Source organism: Pinus tabuliformis, chromosome 1_2, assembly GCF_031772625.1.
Source record: "Pinus tabuliformis cultivar Carrire ecotype Pingquan chromosome 1_2, CPIR1, whole genome shotgun sequence".
NCBI classification, from domain to species: Eukaryota; Viridiplantae; Streptophyta; class Pinopsida; order Pinales; family Pinaceae; genus Pinus; species Pinus tabuliformis.
Genome location: NC_142298.1, coordinates 147,761,104 through 147,780,555, shown reverse-complemented (window position 1 = coordinate 147,780,555; position 19,452 = coordinate 147,761,104). Strand labels below are relative to the sequence as shown.

Here is a 19,452-nt window from a genome sequence, read left to right as displayed (position 1 = left end):
AGATTACGTGTATGCACCTACCGCCTTATGTGATTACCCATTATCTAGAAGGACACAGTTAAAAATCTAGTTCAAACTAAAGGACAAGCTTAACTTAAATGATAAGTATGCCACTAAAGAACAAATATGTTATAAGAGAAGATAAGATAATATCATGTTATTAATGTCAAAACAATGACTGGAAAAAATAGGCCAAAGGGACTAAAAGTGTGTATTAAGTATGGGTATTGTTACCCACCAAAAGTGGGTGACACCATAGGAGAAATTTTCTCCTGGACATCTCTTTAGCCGACAAATGGTAGCCCTTGACAGCAACTAATGTAGCCAATGTATTGTGCCATTTAATCTCCGCTCCCTGAATCAATCATATGTCCCCTCACCCATGTATCGAGAGCATATGTTTGAAGGTGGGCATTCCAACCCAGAAGATATGTTTTTCATTGTGCAATCGGGTGCTTATGCTTGTTTTTCATTGGGCATTTTGGGCATGGATTATTGGGTGACCTGGAAGAAGGAATGGTTTTGACCAGGGTCTTGTTCCCTCACCTTAAATGGGGGGTTAATCCTCAACCCAAGTCCCTTGGGATCTCCCCTATTGGCCTATCGCTTCATGAGAGGCACTACTTAGGAAACCCCGATTTTGGTAGCACTGTTCCAATTTCCCGTTTCACATATTTCACTCCCCTCCGGACATTACAAGCCCTATTTCATCATCTTCCCTCTCCAGGTCCACATGACCACTTAGTCCACAAGGCACTAGCACACCCCCTCCCCTTGTCCACATATTTGGGTCGAGCCTAGAAATGTTGCCCCAGAGGTTGATGCAACTAAAAGAAAGTTAAAAGTATATCATGGCCACAAGCAAGAAAGAAAAGAATATTATAAAATGCAAAAGATGGTCGGGAAATTAAAATAGCACGTGGGCAAAATCCAAACATGAGCTCTACCCCTTATCATTATGGCCATCACCCTGGGTCCTGAGGCCTATGAGTGCCCCCACATCATTAAGGAAACCATGCACATCCCAACCCCTGGTGGGCAATGAACTACCCCACCTCAACGGGGTAATAATTGCTTACATCATACACAGCATGCTCTCATTTCTTGGAACCTCGAGCAGTAATACATAGAAAAAAAAAAAGGCAAAAGCTAAATGAAGAACGGTGGAAAAACAAAGGTAGGGGTAACTCATGTATCCACGATTTCTCCCTCCTACATTTGTATGCCCAATATGTGGACATTCCTCATCATTGTCACCCTTGTACCCATGGCATTTGGCCTTCAAACCCTTGTGTCCCCATCCATCTCATCATTATTCACATGACCCCTATCCCTTGAAGGATGTACCTTGGACCTGTTTTTCCCCTTAGGGTTTGGGAACACCTGATAAGTGTTAGAAAATCAGAAAGGTAGAAAGATTTTCTTATACTTGATAATTCCTTGTGATGTTCTTGATTTCTTATTAGGTTTCTTTATATCTTCTTTCTTTCAGTTCATCAAGCAATTACCAAAGCAATAGCACATAAAATAATGGACACCAGATATAGGCTCTCAGCCAGGGAAAATCCCCTCTCTAGGGGAGAACCCAATCAGTAATTCTTCCTTCAATAGTTTTCCAGAGATAATTGAAGACCCTAGACCTTGACATAAAACTTTCCTCCACACCAAGTCAGCCTTCCTCTTCTCTTGCAAATGATCCTTCTTGACCTGGCAATAGCAGCAACAGTAGCAGCTCTTTCTTCGACCCAACAACTTCAACCTTTCTTTGGAGACATCAATCTTCACTTAGAACCTTCGATCTAGGCCCAATACAACTTCCTGAGGCAGCAACATCCAACAATAACAACTTCGACCTATAGCAGCAGCAACAAACTATGACATCAACAAAAGAACTTCGATCTTCCAAACCAGGGCACGAGAGAGAGATAGATGCACAAAAACTTTGATTTTCCTTCCTTCCTTCTCCTAGACCAAACTCGCACTCCTTTTGCCTTCTTCCATCTTCTTCGCACTTTTTCCCAGCTGCAAGAGATATCGAACTTGCTTGAGTTGAATATGCTTCAAATGGAATTCGAATTGCTTCATACATAGCCTTTGGGTGAGGTCGAATAGCCTTCCTTGAGGCCGACTTGATCATCTTAAGGTTGACTTGGTGTGGAGGTAACATAATTCATATTTGACTCAATACTTAACCTTTTTACATGATTCGAAAGCCCGAGGGTCTCTTTAAAAGAACAATGACTCTATTAACTCAGAATAAATCCTAGAAGTCCTCAATGGGGACTTTGACCTAAAAGATGATGACCCAAGCATGAAACACATGTTTTAATAAGTCATAATAATAATAATAAAATTTATTTTCTTTATTCTTTTGACACGTACATTACATGATGACTCAAATAAATTAATGAAGACCGAACCTAGTTACATTTTCCAACACTCCCTCATAACTAAGGAGATATTCATCATAAACAAGTACAAGGAAGATCTCAACTATATGAACCATGAAGAATTTCAGGCACCGCAATGTCGTGGACTAGATACCTGACCAGGGCAATCTATCCATGTGGGACTAAGATGGACTCAAGCTTTCAGCGTCTCTAGGTACTATCAAGCTTACTTGCTAACCATCAACCCAAGGATCCAGGTGCGTGTCAGAGCTCAATGACCAATGCCACCTTTCCTACTTCTAGGCATCAACACAAAGTGTTGGCCAAATGTCCTCCCAAGCAATGCTTCACTCATAAAGCCTCAACACTCCTTGATCCAGCAGATCAAGGACAACAAATCTCTCCCAATCAAATTGATTGGTAACCAGAATGCTATCAAAACCTTCGAGAGATTCACCTATACAAACACAACCCCAATCAATAATATATGTACATAATCAAATACAAACCTTCGTGGTCTTTCTGACAACTGATGTTGCTTCTCAACACAGTAGGACTATCAACCAAATCTTTGACAGAAGATTCCTCAATCATACACTTTCCTTTCCTACTTCACATGCAGCAACATATCCTTCAAAATGCATTCTCCAATCAAAACTATGCTATAACCTTCCTCTCAACCAAGGAGCTTTCCTCTATCCAGACTCCCTCTTAATCTCAGGGAGATCTCTTCTATCTGGGCTCCCTCTTAACCCAGAGAGATCAGCTTCTTATTTTCAACATCAGAGAATCTTTCAAGGCTTCCATTCATCTCATCAAAGCTACTATTACCATCACCATTCACATCATGCTTATCACATCAACTTTACTTTACAAACATCTTCACCATTTGAAGATGATGTATCTGCACAACTTACATAGCAAGTACAACCAAAATTATAGAAGCATGAAATTAACCATATCAAAATCTTAAAATAATAGAAGCATTACACTTTACAAACATAATCAGCAAGAGACTATACTTCAATACTTTAACTTCTTGCCCAGGTTTAGTTACAAACCCTAAATCACATCAACAACTGAAAATATTTAAACTCATCTAGAGTTTCGATATTCTTTCAACGATATGACAAGTTTATATAACAAACCCTAGAAACAATTCAAACAAGTAATGTGTCTAACAACTATCAAAATTCATATGTTAGACTCCTCACTAGGATTTTATACATATCCTAGATTTCATGCAATAGACTCAACAATAAAGAAATGATTACAGCTCAATCAACATCATGACTAGCATCTACTAGGGTTTGATGTAAACCCTATATTTTCATCTACAAATTCTCAGCGATCACTATATAGATTCATAGATTCCAAATTGTCATATCACACATACTAGAGAAATTAACTACTACTAGGGTTTAGTTGCAAAACCCTAGATTTTCAAAGCATCATCCTACAAAACTCAAACAAGGGCTTATATATGACCAACAATAATTAGGTCAACACACATATCTAGGAATCTATCATCAATCATAAGCATAACATATGTCAAGCAATATTAATATGTTAGACATATACCAACCTAGAACAGGCTAGGGTTTCAACCAAATGGACACATACCTACGGTTTCATTCGTAGAACCCTAAATATATAACAAGGGTTTTGCTTTTAGACCCAACCAAACCCTAATGATCTAGGGTTTCAATTGATAACATAGCAAACCCTACTTTACCAGAACTTCAAAGGTTCGAGATTTCAGACAACATCATTTTAACCCTAGCAAGTTAGGTTTTCATGATCATACCGAAATCCCAAACATGACATCCTCAACAAAAACTTCAAATGGCATTTCCCAATAACCCTAAGTAGTTTTAGGGTTTCAAACATTAAATCATCATACCCTTAGGTTAGGGTTTTCCAGATAGGTTATCTAGGGTTCTATAAAATCAATTAAGAATATGAGGAGGGTAGATTTATCAAGTGATGAATCACCCAAGACAAGAATCCTTATGATTCAATGTAGCTAGACATAACGATGTTAGATTATCAAATGAATAATCATTTATTATAAAGAAATCACAAACCTTGTCTTGTGAGGCTCTATTCCATATTCCTTGAGGATGTAGCAGATGTTTTCCTAATCAAGACAATAGAGGGAGAATGGTGATTAGTATTTAATATAATCAAAACTTAAATGAGTACATGAAACCAAACACTGTTAAGAAATGAGATGCTTATCTTTGGGAGATGTTGAGGGCTCCCTCCAAAGCTTGAGGGATACCTATAAACTTATTAAAACAAAAGAAAATTTATTTTCCAAAAACATGTTAAAAACCTATAAATTCTAAACATCAAAAATACAAAATAGGATATCTAAGACTAAAAGCAAAATACCTAGTAGTGTAAGTTTCTTATGTCAGATTCTTCGAGTTTGGCTTTCTTTGGATCTTCTTCTTCAGCGATGTTATCATGATCTCTCTCTCTTCTTATTTCTTGGATTTTCGGGATAGTCACTCTGTAGTGACCCTTGCTATGACATTGATAGCATTCTCCTTTGGACATGTCAACTTTCTTTCTTGGTCCTTTCAATTTCTTGAAGTTTCCTTTGTGTTGAGAAGTGTAGGCATTTGAAACTCCTTCAGGATTGGCAACTAGTGAGATCCTTAATTCCTCTTTATTGCAAGCAGTCCATAGTTCTTCAAAAGTGGGAACTTCTTTCCAACTGTTAAGTCCTACAACAAATGCACCCGAAGTAGGTGGCAATCCTAATAGAGCAGTGATCACGAGTTCTTTGTCTGGAACAATTTCATCAATGGCCAAAAGATGATCTATGATTCTTGCTATCCTCACAAAGAAGGAGGCCACTGTGTCTTCTTTAGTCATCTTTGTGGTCCTTAGTTCATTCTTCAAGCTTGCTACTTGACTAATGTTCTTAATAGTGAATAATTTTGACACGGCCTCATACATTTCTTGAGCATGATTAATGTTGGCTATAAACGGGACAAGGTTGTACTTTATTCCTTCTACCATTAGGGTCATGGCCACTAATTCTACTTCTTTGAACTTCACTTTATCAGCATCACTAGAGTCATTTGTAGGCCTCTTTATTTTTCCTTTAACCAAGTCTAGTACCTTATTCTTTTCAAGGATGTAGTCAATCCTCTTCTGCCAAGACCTGTAGTTTGAGGCTCCTTCAAGTTTGTTTTCTCCCTTGATTGTATTAGACATTGTCTTTGAAGATAGCAGACTTCTTCCCTTGAGTAATCTTTTTGAATGATTCCTTGATCAAGTGCTTGAGACTTCCTTTTTCTTCTTTCTTCACCAAAGCTCTAATACCATGTTAGAAAATCAGAAAGGCAAAAAGATTTTCTTATACTTGATAATTACTTGTGATGTTCTTGATTTCTTATTAGGTTTCTTTATATCTTCTTTGTTTTAGTTCATCAAGCAATTACCAAAGCAATAGCACATAAAACAATGGACACCAAATATAGGCTCTCAGCCAGGGCAAAACCCCTCTCTAGGGGAAACCCAATTATTAATTCTTCCTTCAATAGTTTTCCGGAGATATTCCAAGACTCTAAACCTTGAAACAAAACTTTCCTCCACACCAAGTCAGCCTTCCTCTTCTCTTGCAGATGATCCTACTTGACCTGGCAGGAGCAGCAACAGTAGCAACTCTTTCTTCGACCCAGCAACTTCGACCTTTCTTTGGAGACTTCGATCTTCACTTAAAACTTTCGATCTAGGCCCAATACAACTTCCTCAGGCAGCAGCATCCAACAATAGCAACTTCAACCTACAGCAACAGCAACATGCAGCAATAGACTACGGTGTTGATTTGTGGTAGCATCGGATGTGCTCTAGCAATGAAAATTGGTGGAGAGGCTAAAGCAATGAGATCTCCAAAACCCAAAAATCGTCTGGAGAAATTCTACCCAAATGAGGAGATATTAAAATAATTAATATTTTTAATGGAGTCCTAAGCATAAACTTAGGAAAATCAAAATATTAATGTGTATTAATATAATTTTGGGTTAAAAGGTTCCAAGAGGCGACGATCAAGCCAAATCTAATCTTAGTCGTTGATTAGGGACTTAATCTCGGCTGTTGAAGACTCAACAGGAAAAGTATAAGAGGAGGCTTGAGGGTCCGCTGGAGATACACCAAATTGATCAGTCAGTTCGATTTTCTGGAGCAGGGTTTGCTAAGAGAATCGAACCAGTGATCTGTTGTAGCGAGGTGCAGTTTGGCACGAGGCCGAGAATACATAGTAGAGAGGTAGAAATAGTGTTGGAGAGATAGCACAGAGGCAGCCTGGGTTGACACAGAGGAAGCCTGGGCTGACGTAGAGGCAGCCAAAGATGACGCATGAGCTTGGAGGGCCAACGATGAGGACGCAGAGCTGATGTAGAAGCTAGCAGAGTTGACGCAAGCTGATGCAGAGGCTGAGGAGCTGCGCTGAGTGATTTTCCTGGGGCAGACTGAGTGTTGGTGAGCTGACGCAGAATTAACTTGTTAATGGAAAGAACAAGTAGGAGATAATAAACCAAATAATGCAGTAGGGATTTCTAATGTGTCAAACTTAGAAATTTCAACATGGTATTAGAGCATTGCAGATCACAGGAGAACTAAAGGCACCAGCAGTAATCTGAAGAATTTACAGCAGTAGCAGCGGTCTCGAGAGACAACGTTGTTCCAAAGCAGAAGCAGCTAGAGAGGAAGTGACGCAGAGCTTGCGTCATCATTTCGAGTCGGGAAGAGGGTCAGCACAGAGGCAGAGGGGCAGATCAGATCTACGCAATGCCTAGTCATCTTTCTCAACTAGGAAGGATCAATTCTGTGGCCAAGAGGTGCAGATTCAGCCATTGTGGAGATTGCACAGACCCTGAAAGGCTCAGTTTCTTCGGTTGTTGGGGCTTGGGGAGCTGTGGGCAGATTGTGATTTGAGGAGCTGGTGGGATGTTGTTTCTGTCGATACAGAACAATGTCTAAGGAGACGGAACCAAGGTAGAGGGAATCACTACCTCGACGGATTTCTAGCCAAGGAATCTAGATCCGAGTTGCAGTTGCAAGGAGGATTGGAGAGGAGCGGTTTGACAGTTGGCCATAGGATTTCCAGAAGGGAAATCAGGACTCAAAGGGAGATTTCCAGAAGGGGAATCGAGACTCAGAGGGAGTCCAAAAGAGGAGTTGAAATGGCAGTAAACGGAATGAGGGATCAGAACAGGTTGGACGAAGCTTCCAACTTTGTCATCTGGAAGGCCAAGATCTTGGCAGTCCTAGATCGACATCATAGCAAGAACTTTGCCTTGAAAGTAGTGGTTATCCCAGTTGACCAAGCTGAGAATAAGAAGTATGAGGAGGTGTTGGCGAGGATGAAGTGCATGATCCTAGATGGGGTCAAAGATCATGTCATACCACATATCGCTGAAAAGAACACAACAAAGGATATGTGGGACACCCTAACCACCTTATACCAGGGCTTTTCCGTGCAGCGGAAGATGCTATTGGAGAATCAGTTGCGATCATATCAAATGTAGAAGGGGGAGCAGATAGATCCATTCCTTCTCAGGTTGCAAGAGATTCGCGACCAACTTACTTCCATGGGGTCTACACCAGATCTAGAATTTATGGTCAGGATTGCCCTAAATGTAGTCTCCGAAGAGTGGGAGACATTTGTCCAAAGTATTTTGGGTAGGGCTACTCTTCCCGGTTGGGAGGAGATGTGGGCAGCTCTTCGCCAGGAAGAGATTAGGAGGATGACTAAGGCAGGGAGTAGTGACAAGGGAGGTCGAATCAAGAAAGAGGAGGAGGAGGATGCAGCTCTAGCGTCTGCAAGGCTGCAAGGGAAGAGGAAGAAAAAGGACATCTCCAAGGTGAAGTGCTTCCATTGTGGGGAACTGGGACATTATGCACCCTAGTGTCCCAATAAGAAAAACAAGGGAGAGGCTTTTGATTCAAAGGCAGATCCAGCTAAGGCGGAGAAAGAGGTCGAGACTAATGACGATTATGCCATGAGTGCTCATACACCTCTAGGGAAGAGGTGGGGAGACATCGAGTTGTAGTCAGGTGGACTACATACTAGGGGCAGGATCCTTGAGGTGCCCAAACTCTTGGATCATATCCGGCTATGGGAGCCCTTAACGACAATAGCTGGATGACAGGGGTCGGGTGGAGCAAAGTGTAGTGGAGCAACAAGGCAGTGCTTGGGTGCAGAAATCTGATGCAACACAGTAGAGGTTGCAGTAGTGCAAGAGGCACAAAGGTTTATGCAGCAACGCAGTGGCAGTAGAGGGAGCACAAGATGGCAGCAGAGGCAGCTTCAGTTTCACAAGGCTTCGAGACTGACTGGGATGTAAGTATTTGGGAGAAGTTAGTTACCTACTTCTCGGTAACTGAGTTGCAGTGTAGCACTTAGCAATGGCAGTGCTAGGGGCAGCATATTCAGAGGGAGTTGCAGTACAGATGTAACAGTGGCAATGTCATGGGCTGCAGTACAAGAAGCAGCAGTGCAGATGATGTGAGGCAGCAAGCCAAGCATCAGCACAGGTACTGTCCGAAGGATCAATGTGATGTTTCCATGGTGAAACATTACTAGAGCACATTCCTCGCTAAGAGGGAGTGTTGATTTGTGGTAGCATCAGATGTGCTCTAGCCATGAAAACTGGTGGAGAAGCTAAAGCAATGAGATCTCCAAAACCCAGAAATCATTTGGAGAAATTCTACCCGGATGAGGAGATATTAAAATGATTAATAGTTTTAATGGAGTCCTAAGTATAAACTTGGAAAATTAAAATATTAATCTATATTAATATAATTTAGGGTTAGAAGGTTCCAAGAGACAAGGATCAAGTCAAATCTAATCTTTGTCATTGATTAGGGACCTAATCTCGACCGTTGAAGACTCAACAGGAAACGTATAAGAGGAGGCTTGAGGGTCAGTTGGAGATACACCAAATTGATTAGTGAGTTCGATTTTTCAGGAGTAGGATTTGCTGAGAGAATCGAACTAGTGATCTGTTGCAGCAACGGGCAGTTCGGCACGAGGCCGAGATAGCAGAGAGGCAAAGATAGTGTCGGAGAAACAGCGTAGAGGCAGCCTGGGCTGACGCAAAGGCAACCAGAGCTGACGCAAGAGCTTGGAGGGACAGCACTTAGGACGCAAAAGCTATCAGAGCTGACACAGGCTGATGCAGAGGCTAGCAGAGTTGACGCAGAGGGCTGAGGAGTTGCACTAGGCGATTTTTGTGGGGCAGACAGAGTGTTGGTGAGCTAACACCAGTGTTCCACGGGGACGCGTCCCCCAGGGTGGGGTGCGCGCACCCCTCGTACCCCACGCACCTGGGACGGGGAGACTCTTGGGGGTGCATTTCCCCACGTCCCCCTTTTGGGGAGACTCGGGGAGACGCAAGGGGGTGCGTTTCTCCAATGTGGGAGACTCGACTCCCCGAATGGGGTTCTTCTGGGTGTCCCCCCCAAAAATGGGGTTCTTCTGGGCGTCCCCCCCAAAATGGGGTTCTTCTGGGCGTCCCCCCTTCATTTTTGTCTAATTACCCTTTATAAACCAAAATAAAAAATAAAAAAAATGAAAATTAATTTATTAAAAAAACATAAAAAATAAAAATAAACTAAATTAACAATTACAAATAAAAGATTACATGAACAAGTTAGGGTTAACTCCACTTTTCAAGTTTTCATTCTGCCGCCATTCATTATGCTCTTACCTCAACGCATTTTTTTCTTCCATCTGCTCTCACTGCGCCCACGAGAGCTTCAGCGCATCCTCACTCTTCTCCACGCAGCGGCTTGCTGTTAGCACTTAGCAGTCGTTGCCCAACAGGTGTTGGAAAAACAGAATTAGCTAAGGCTCTTGCATCCTATTTATTTAATACTGATGAAGCTCTAGTGAGGATTGACATGAGTGAATACATGGAGAAGCATGCAGTTTCAAGGCTAATTGGAGCACCACCAGGGTATGTGGGTTATGAAGAAGGGGGACAGTTGACTGAGTCTATACGTAGAAGGCCTTATGCAATTATTCTGTTTGATGAAATTGAGAAGGCACATACAGATGCCTTCAATATTCTACTTCAGATTTTAGATGACGGAAGGGTCACTGATTCTCACGGTCGAACTGTAAGCTTCACCAACACTGTCATTATTATGACTTCAAACATTGGTTCTCAGTACATTCTAAGTAGGCTTGATGATGAACCTGGCTCAAAAGAGGAACTGTATGAGAGAATGAAGAACAGGGTTATGGAAGTGGCTCAAACGACATTCCGCCCTGAGTTCATGAATCGCATTGATGAGTATCTTGTTTTCCAACCTCTAGACCGTGAACAAAATAAGAGCATCGTAAGATTACAGGTATGTGGTTCATCTATCGTCATTCTTTTAGTGAAAACCAAAGCGAAATAGCGGAGGTTGGTCAGATATATTAGAAGTTAATTTATTTATAACTTTTTTATTTAATCATATAGAAACAACTGTTTGGAATATATGTTAGTTTCAGTTATTATTTTGGTTTTCAATGTAAATTGTAGAATGATGTAAATTATAGAATGATGATTGATGAATGATAATTGATATGGATCAATGTACATTGTATTTGAATATTTGAATTTCATATTGAATTTTATTATTGAATCTTATGGTATTGAATCTTGATGAATTAGCATTATTGAACAATGAATATGAACATGAAAATTTCAAAATTATATACATATATATAAATTTATAATATATATAATTAAAAATTATATTATATATACCTCGACGTCTCCCCGTCTCCCCTAAATTTCCCTAAAATTTCAGGGTTCTCCCACACGTCCCCTTTGTGCGTCTCCCCGCACCCACGTCTCCCGTCCCGGAGACTTGGTGGAACATTGGCTAACACAGGCTGATGCAGAGACTAGCAGAATTGACGCAGAGGTCTAAGGAGTTGCACTAGGCGATTTTTGTGGGGCAGACAGAGTGTTGGTGAGCTGACGCAGAGCCGTAGGAGGGTGACGCAGTCTCTTGTGGGTGACGCAGTCTCTAATGGGTGACGCAATTCCAGAGGGAAACTTGGAGCAGCTTTCATTGTCCAGCTAAGGAACAGACATTGTGGGGCTCATCATCTGGTTGCTAGTCAGCTGAAATATCTGTTTCTGAGGAGAGGTACTTCTGCCAAGGAAATTCTCTGAAGGGTGAGCTAATTTTGGCACCTAGTTGTATTCAAAAACTGCATAATAATAAAACCCTCATATTTGTTGCATCGGTTTTCCCGCATTGGGTTTTTCTGGGGAAATTTGTCCAAAAATAATGGTTTCCCTTGTGTGATTGTCTCAGTTATTTCAGTTGTTGATCTGTATATGTGTTAAGCCTGCATTTGTGTTTATTTCGGTATTTATATCTATTATTTATAAATAACTTGTTAATGGAAAGAACAAGTAGGAGATAATAAACCAGATAATGCAGTAGGGATTTCTAATGTGTCAGACTTAGCAATTTCAACATATGGCATCAACAAGAGAACTTCGATCTTCCAAACCAGGGCATGAGAGAGATAGAGATAGATGGACAAAAACTTCAGTTTTCATTCCTTCCTTCTCCTAGACCAAACTTGCACTCCTTTTGCCTTCTTTCCTCTACTTCGCACTTTTTCCCAGCATCAAGAGATATCGAACTTGCTTGAGTTGAATATGCTTCAAATGGAATTCAAAGTGCTTCATATATAGCGTTTGGGTGAGGTCTAATAGCCTTCCTTGAGGCCGACTTGATCATCTTAAGGCCAACTTGGTGTGGAGGTAACATAATTCATATTTGACTCAATACTTAACCTTTCTACATGATTTGAAATCCCAAGAAGGGTCTCTTTAAAAGTACAATGACTATATTAACTCAGAATAAATCCTAGAAGTTCTCAATGGGGACTTTGACCTAAAACATGATGACCCAAGCATCAAACCCATCCTTTAATAAGTCATAATAAAAAAATTCTTTCTTTATTCTTTTGACAAGTACATTACATGATGACTCAAATACATTAATGAAGACTGAACCTAGTTACATTTTCCAACAATAAGATCGTTTATTAGCCACTCCTACCTAGGGAGGTAACACTACTTCGAGCTCAAATCCCCAAATTTCAAAGGAAAACCCCATATAAAGTCTCACTATGCCCTTGATAAACAAGCTTGTTTCACTTATATGCACTAATGAATTATTGTACCTAAAGGTGAGGAGGCGCATTGGACATTATATGTATTGGCAAGTGGTTTCATCATGGGTTGGACAACTTAATTGGGGCCCAAGTCCACCAGAGGATCATATTGACACCGCAAGGGATACATTGAGAGCCATGGGACTCCCAAAATGTGCAGAGCATCATTTCACACCATGGGCACCCTCAACACCCTCAGCAGTTTGTTTATTGCCCCACATTATTCACGAGATGATGCACTTGGACTAGTGTGCCCAACCAGCGTACCATATGGAGTGGCAGTTGATCCGAGGCCCAGAGGAGGTTTGTCTCACCCTTGAGACATGGGAGGGCAAGCACCATCATCAGAGCCCTCATTTGGAGCATTATACAGGCTTATCTATCATCAGGAGACCCATGAGACAAGCGTTTGTGCCCCAAAACCACTTTGGGGCCCCACATGATGACTTGCATGGAGAATTAGGGGTCATCCCCTAATTGGTGATTTATGGAGCCCTCTCTCTCATTTTAGCACCTAGAGGACTCAATGTGGCCCTCCAACAGCCCTACATCAACATGACGTCATCAACTCGACTAGCATTTGGAAGGCTAATTTATAATTTCAAAAGCTACTTGGTCGGCTTGTGACCAAGGCTTGTATTTTGCACATTTTTATAATGTTAGGGGGCCTTGGGCTAATAATTCGACCTCTAAGGTCTCATATAAATAGAACTCACTTTCATTTGTGAGAGATGATCATCACACTTGGATTGGTTCTCTTGTAAAAGAACTCACACTTTTTCTTTGGAGCTATTGGAGATTCTTTTGATGCATTTCGATGTGTGGAAGATGATTCGCTTTTCTTCTTTGGAGCTTCTTCTTGAATGATGGATGGATATATTGCATGTATCTTTGTACGTGCTTAATGTTCATGGAATTTTTCTTTGAAAGTTGTTTAATGTACGGAATTGTTGCTTTAGAATATGTGAATTTGTGCCCAAATTGTTGAAGATTAAATTTGGAAAGCTTTTCTAGTAGAGTATCGCATATGTTATCCAATGCAAGGCATATAATGAATGTTCCTAGTGAATGAATGTCTTTGAATTCTTCATGAAACTCCATTAAATCTTGACGAGGGTAATGTTTGAAATTGGTATCTAGGGCATCAATTTCGAGCCTCCTTAGAAGATGTTTTATCTTATCTTAAGCATCTCAAGACTCCATTGCCCAAAGGACTAGGCACTAGTCCACGGATTTTGGTGATCAAACTCCTCTTTCTCCATATTTTCTCCTCCTAAATTTCAATCCCTTAAAGGTAAGGCAGAAATATAGGGCTTGTAGCGAAATTTTAGGGAGGTGATTTTTTGAGAATTTGAGGGTCCAAACATCAAGCTCAGGCCTAGGCTACCTATGCTACAAGTTTGGTGGGCATCCACCCGAGTTTCACCCATAAAATTTCTTTCCCTAGCTGCTACTCCAAGAGGGAAAACCTAGGTCTTTCTCTCTCAGCTTGGGGACTTCTTTGAGGGTTGTATGAGCTTAGTATTCATTGGAATAAATCATAAAAAGCCCTTTCTTCTCTCAAGCCTTGACCTTGTGAATACCTATTACCATGAGAAACCTCAAAACCCTAGGTCTTGTGCTGCCTCATACCTTTATTGAGCCTCTCTTTAAATGAGCTCTAGTTCCATCACCTTAAACCCTCAAACCTAGAATATCTATTATAGTTGATCACAATCATACTAGGACTCCTCCCATTGGTGAAAGTTCGTAAAGAGCAGGGGACCTTAGTTGTGGTGACAGTGGGCCATTATCCCATTGTTGTCACTTACTCTAGTAGTTGTCCCAAAGGTTTTCCCCCCTTAGGGCCCTGCTAGATTTTGTAGTAACAAGTACAAAGTGAGAGTGTGAAAGCAACTCCTAGATTAAAAATTAGAGGACAACGTGTCACTACTAGATTGGACCATAAAATTTACAAGATAAGCACAAACAATCCCTAACTGAAGTGATCATCAAACATCCAAAATGCAAGTCTACATTCACTGATTAAGTCTCTATTGCATGACACAAAATAAGAAATCCTCCAAATGAGATAAAAGTCCAAAAAGGAGAGGTTTTTGGTAGTTTTGACAAATTACATCCAGAAAATTCTAGTGTTCCACGGGGACGTGTCCCCCAGGGTCAGGTGCATGCACCCCTCACACCCCACGCACCCGAGACGGGGGGACATCTGGGGAAACGTTTCCCCACGTCCCTCTTTTGGGGAGACGTGGTGGGGACGTTTCCCCAGTGTGGGGGACGCAACTCCCCAAAAGGGGGTGGGGGACACGACTCCCCAAAAGGGGGACGCCTGGGCGTCCCCTCTCAATATGAGTTATGCATCCCCCGTTAAATTTGCTTGTAAACAATGATTTATGATAGGGAAAACCTAGTATTTTACTATATTTCCCTACTAATGCTATGCAATTCATGGTAATGTTAAATTCTTAAAGTAAAAGTGACATTCATGGTAATGTTAAATTTTTAAAGTAAAAGTGACATTCACGGTAATGTTAAATTCTTAAAGTAAAAGTGACATTCTCTTTTATCTTTCATTTTCATCCATGACTCAGGATGTTTGAGAGTGGTTCCAACCTCATTGGATTTCATATGGAGAAAGTAGAATTTCAGATCTCACTCAAAATCCAGCAGACTTAGTTTTTCAGGAATTCAAGATTCGATGGATTGCAATGTTTCCATTGCATTTTGTCATGTACAAGGGTATGGAATTAGTATTTAATCAAGAGCACCAAGCCCTCTTTGTACTTTAGAGTGACTTTTAGGCTCATCACTCCACTGTTTTTGAGTTTTTGTTATATCAATTTACTATTCCAGTATTCAGATTTCAGTATCTATTATAGTCTATTTTGCTTAGTACTAATTAGATTCTAGAATGATGAATGATGAATTCTAATTTTAAATCAATTTAGAATCTAGAATGATGAATGATGAATTTAATTTTTAAATCAATGTAGATTCTAGAATGGTGAATAATGAATAATGAATATGGATTGGAGTATTTCGTTATTGAATCTCGTGGTCTATGGATGAATCATGTATGTATTAGTAAGGATGATGAGAATGGATCAATGTATTTCATTATTTAATTCAATTATGTATGTATCATTGTATTTATGCTTTCATTATTGAATATCAATTTTATATATATATATATTAAAAAGGAAAAAATATATATATACCCCGACGTCCCCCCTAAATTTCCCTAAAAGTTGAGGATACTCCCACACACCCCCTTGTGCGTCTCCCCGCACCCGAGTCTCCCCGTCCTGGAGTCTTGGTGGGACATTGCAAAATTCCTTTGTGCTAAATACTTTACCTTTTGTGAAACATATGAGAATGTAAAACACGCATTTTTATATATGCTGCCTTGGTCAAGAGAGAAGATCCAATCAACAGTTAATTTTGGCATTAGTCATTGGTAGAAGCAGTGCGTTAAGCATTTCCCAAGAACTTCCAAGTTGTTGCCATGATTATTAAGATGTCCAGATAACTCGTCAAATATTTGGAATATTTAATCATGGATTCTAATAGATTATAAATTATAATCCTATATTAAATTCATTCTGGCATCTGAATCTAGTTGAAATAATGGAAGAAAATTGGACTTCTGTTCTTGTGTGTGTCTGAGGAGCCTGTTATTTAAACTTTATACACCGGATACATCAACTAATTTTGTCTAATTCTTTGAGTAAAGATGATGGGATTGGAATACGTGTTGAAGAGTCACCTCCGTTTTACATAGAATAGGCTACAGATAACGACATAAAGCAGTATCAATTAAAAAAGGGAAGAGTACATCTCAAACAAATTACTAGATTGGAAATGTCCTTAGTTCAATATTATTAAAAGAAGGTCAAATCATACCACTTGGAAATTGGCAACTTCCACCCCTTCATCCAATGAGCCACCTAAACACTGGTCATATCCTGAAATGAAAATACAAGGATGTCTGCCTCAGCTTATCTTTCGCATGCATGTAGCTTGTTAACCAGAAAGTATACTATGACCTACCACTTTGAAAGGATATAGACACACCAACAGGAATATGTCTTTTTCTTGTAAAAGTGAGTCCTATATTACAAAATTACAGAAAAGCATACATTTACTGTATAAGGTTTTGCTTCCTTTTCCCACCCATGCTAGAAGAGCCAACATATCAAACTGTGCCCCGTAATACAAATCTCAAATGTGCTTTCTACAGACAAGACCTCTAGCAGCTATTTGAATGGCAAGTTCACCCATTAATCTATGGGGCACAAAACTCCCATATGAACGCTTTCTACCTTCAACGCTATGTATACAACATTTAGTCGAAAGGAGAGAGCAATCAGTTTAAGTAATGACCAAAAGGAGAAACACTTTCCCACACATAAAGTTGAGTCACAAGATCTTAAGTTAAGAAACAACAAACTAATATCCATTTAATTCAAATAAAGTCAATTAGAAATGACAACTATAATGAACGAAATATGATTACTATAAACAACAGTCATGTTCCCCATTTAAGAAAAGACACAACTCAAGGGTGACAAACTACAAAGAAGGCTCTGTTAAATGCCAAAATCCCCACATTGGTCCTTTGACTGTTTATAATGTACAACTGCTTATATTCACATGGAAAATCTAACTTCACATTTAGCACTGGCATTTTTAACAAAAAGTTAACTACCCAAGGAAAAGTAGCAACCCAGTCACTTAAAGGATTACTCTTCAAACCTCAATCTAACAATAGACTTCATAAAGCATACTCTGAAAACAAGAGTATGAAACAATCAACCTCATAATGGTAACAGAATAAAATTCCAGTTGGTGATAGACATTATAAAATGTAAGTGCATACTTAATTCATACCAGCATCAAGTTCTATTATATCTTCCTCAGAATAGCAGAATCCTCCTCTAGCTGTAAAGCAAAACCTGGACGGCAAGCATGTGTAAAGTTCATTAAATAAAACACGAGAACTCAGTAGTTGCCATCAACGGACACGTATAATTCTAATCTATATGGGCTTTCCTCTTAATATTACTGCTACATGATTTAAAACAACTGTAAAACTTGTTCATGCAACAAAAAGCATAGAGGTTCAGATTGTTCTAGCAATTTTCCAATCTTTCAAAATTTCAGTAACAGCTACTACTAGTCCTGACTCCTAATTATTCTTTTTCAAATACTTTTCTATATAAACAAACATGAGAAGCCATTGTAATTTTTGCAATTCTACTTAAGACTGGTACACTAAAGGAATTTAAGATTTTAAATTTTCACCCGCTCAGAATTAGATGCATATGTCTCTTGGCAAGTGCATAAGCAGCTGCAGGTATCACCTCTTCAATTTCTTTATCATCTAACTGCAAAGGATGGAACTTTTCTTTAGTATTTCACAAAGCCACGAATGAATTTAGAATCAATAGATCTTAGTCACAAGCAACTGATGAACCAACCATTCAACAACAGTTATTCCTTATCTTCAAGACAATCTGCACACGAACATTATATATTAACCTCTGCTTTAAACAAAGAAACTCATTTATAAGAGTCCAGACTCCAAAATTCGGCATTTCATTTATAGTTAATTGCAAATGAAAAAATAATAGAAAATAAATGTGCAAAAGAATATTAGATCTGACAAATAGAGAAAATTTGGCAAAGTAACAATCAAGAAACATGCTTCTTTATTTTCAATTATAAAATTAAAAATCAAAATAATATCCTACTAGTCTTGAAATTCGGCAGTCTCTGCTTCCCTCACTTCCTTCTACTTCTGCCAATCTGATAGATACTTGATAGAGAGCAATATATGTTTGACATCTAAATATATTTTCCCCGTTTACAGTCTTTATATCTGAATTTACAAAAAAGTGTGCACTTTTAGTGCAATAATTAAAATTCAATACATAACTTTTGCCAAGATGTGAAGATTTGGAACCAAAAAGTCAAATCTTAATTCATTACTCTTGTGGTCATGGTTTTTCAGTGAAGCTGCCAATTGAAATGCCAACTACATTTCCTGAGTGTCCGAAGAGGGTCCTGCTACATGCCCCTGCTTATGCTGTGGCAGTGATTCCTCCTCTTGCAGTGTAGCATATCTTAAATGCATCATTTTCAATGCTGTAGTGCCTGTTCCGATAATCTGCCAGGGTTCTTTACCCTGTTCGTCAATCCTGTGCAGACAAGCCTTCCTTCAGCATTCACATAAGAAGTCACTGCTCCTGATTGTATCCTTGTTCCCACACTTTACCTGCCAGGTTTGCCTTCGACTCTAGTTCAATGGGACCTCCTCTAAGACCTTATGGTTTAGGAAGGGCAATACTAGGGGGCACTGATTGATGTAGCGTGTATAGTGTAATCCATACTTACCACCTTCCATCCTTCCCTATTTTTCATATCCATTCTTTGGGATGATTGTCACTAGTCATAGGGATTGGCACCCTATATCCACATCCTTGAGTCAGGGACCTGTAACTTGGTGCAGAGGTTGATGTAGCTGAAAGAACGATAAAAGCATATAAAGCCACAATAGAAAGAAAAGGTAAGCTGCAAAAGACGGCTGAGACTTATTTAACACATGGGCAAAAGCCTAGCATCAGCTCTACCCCATTCATTAGCCATCACACAGTTCTTCAAGCATCTAATGTTTCATCTAAAATTAAAGGAACTCTTGAATGTCCCTGTTACCCACCAAAAGTGGGTGACCCAATAGGACAAAAAAATTCTTCCACTTTGCATCTAGTCAACTAGCAAGCTGCCCGTGGCAACCACCACTAGCCGATGACAACGTCCCACTTCATCAACACCACCTGCATCAGCCAT

At 39.7% G+C, this 19,452-nt stretch overlaps 1 protein-coding gene across 1 annotated transcript in view; it reads right to left on the bottom strand.

The window, feature by feature from the left end:
* LOC149204945 (uncharacterized) overlaps positions 1-18,035 on the bottom strand; it is a 165,392-nt gene extending 147,357 nt beyond the window's left edge. Inside the window, exons 1-3 of the mRNA XM_089393391.1 lie at positions 17,908-18,035; positions 17,494-17,558; positions 16,507-16,568 (exon numbers count right to left, since the gene is read on the bottom strand). Coding sequence (XP_089249517.1) covers positions 16,507-16,568; positions 17,494-17,558; positions 17,908-17,927 — 147 coding nt within the window. The 5' untranslated portion in view covers positions 17,928-18,035. The remainder of the gene's footprint in view (positions 1-16,506; positions 16,569-17,493; positions 17,559-17,907) is intronic.
* Positions 18,036-19,452: the final 1,417 nt, after the last annotated feature.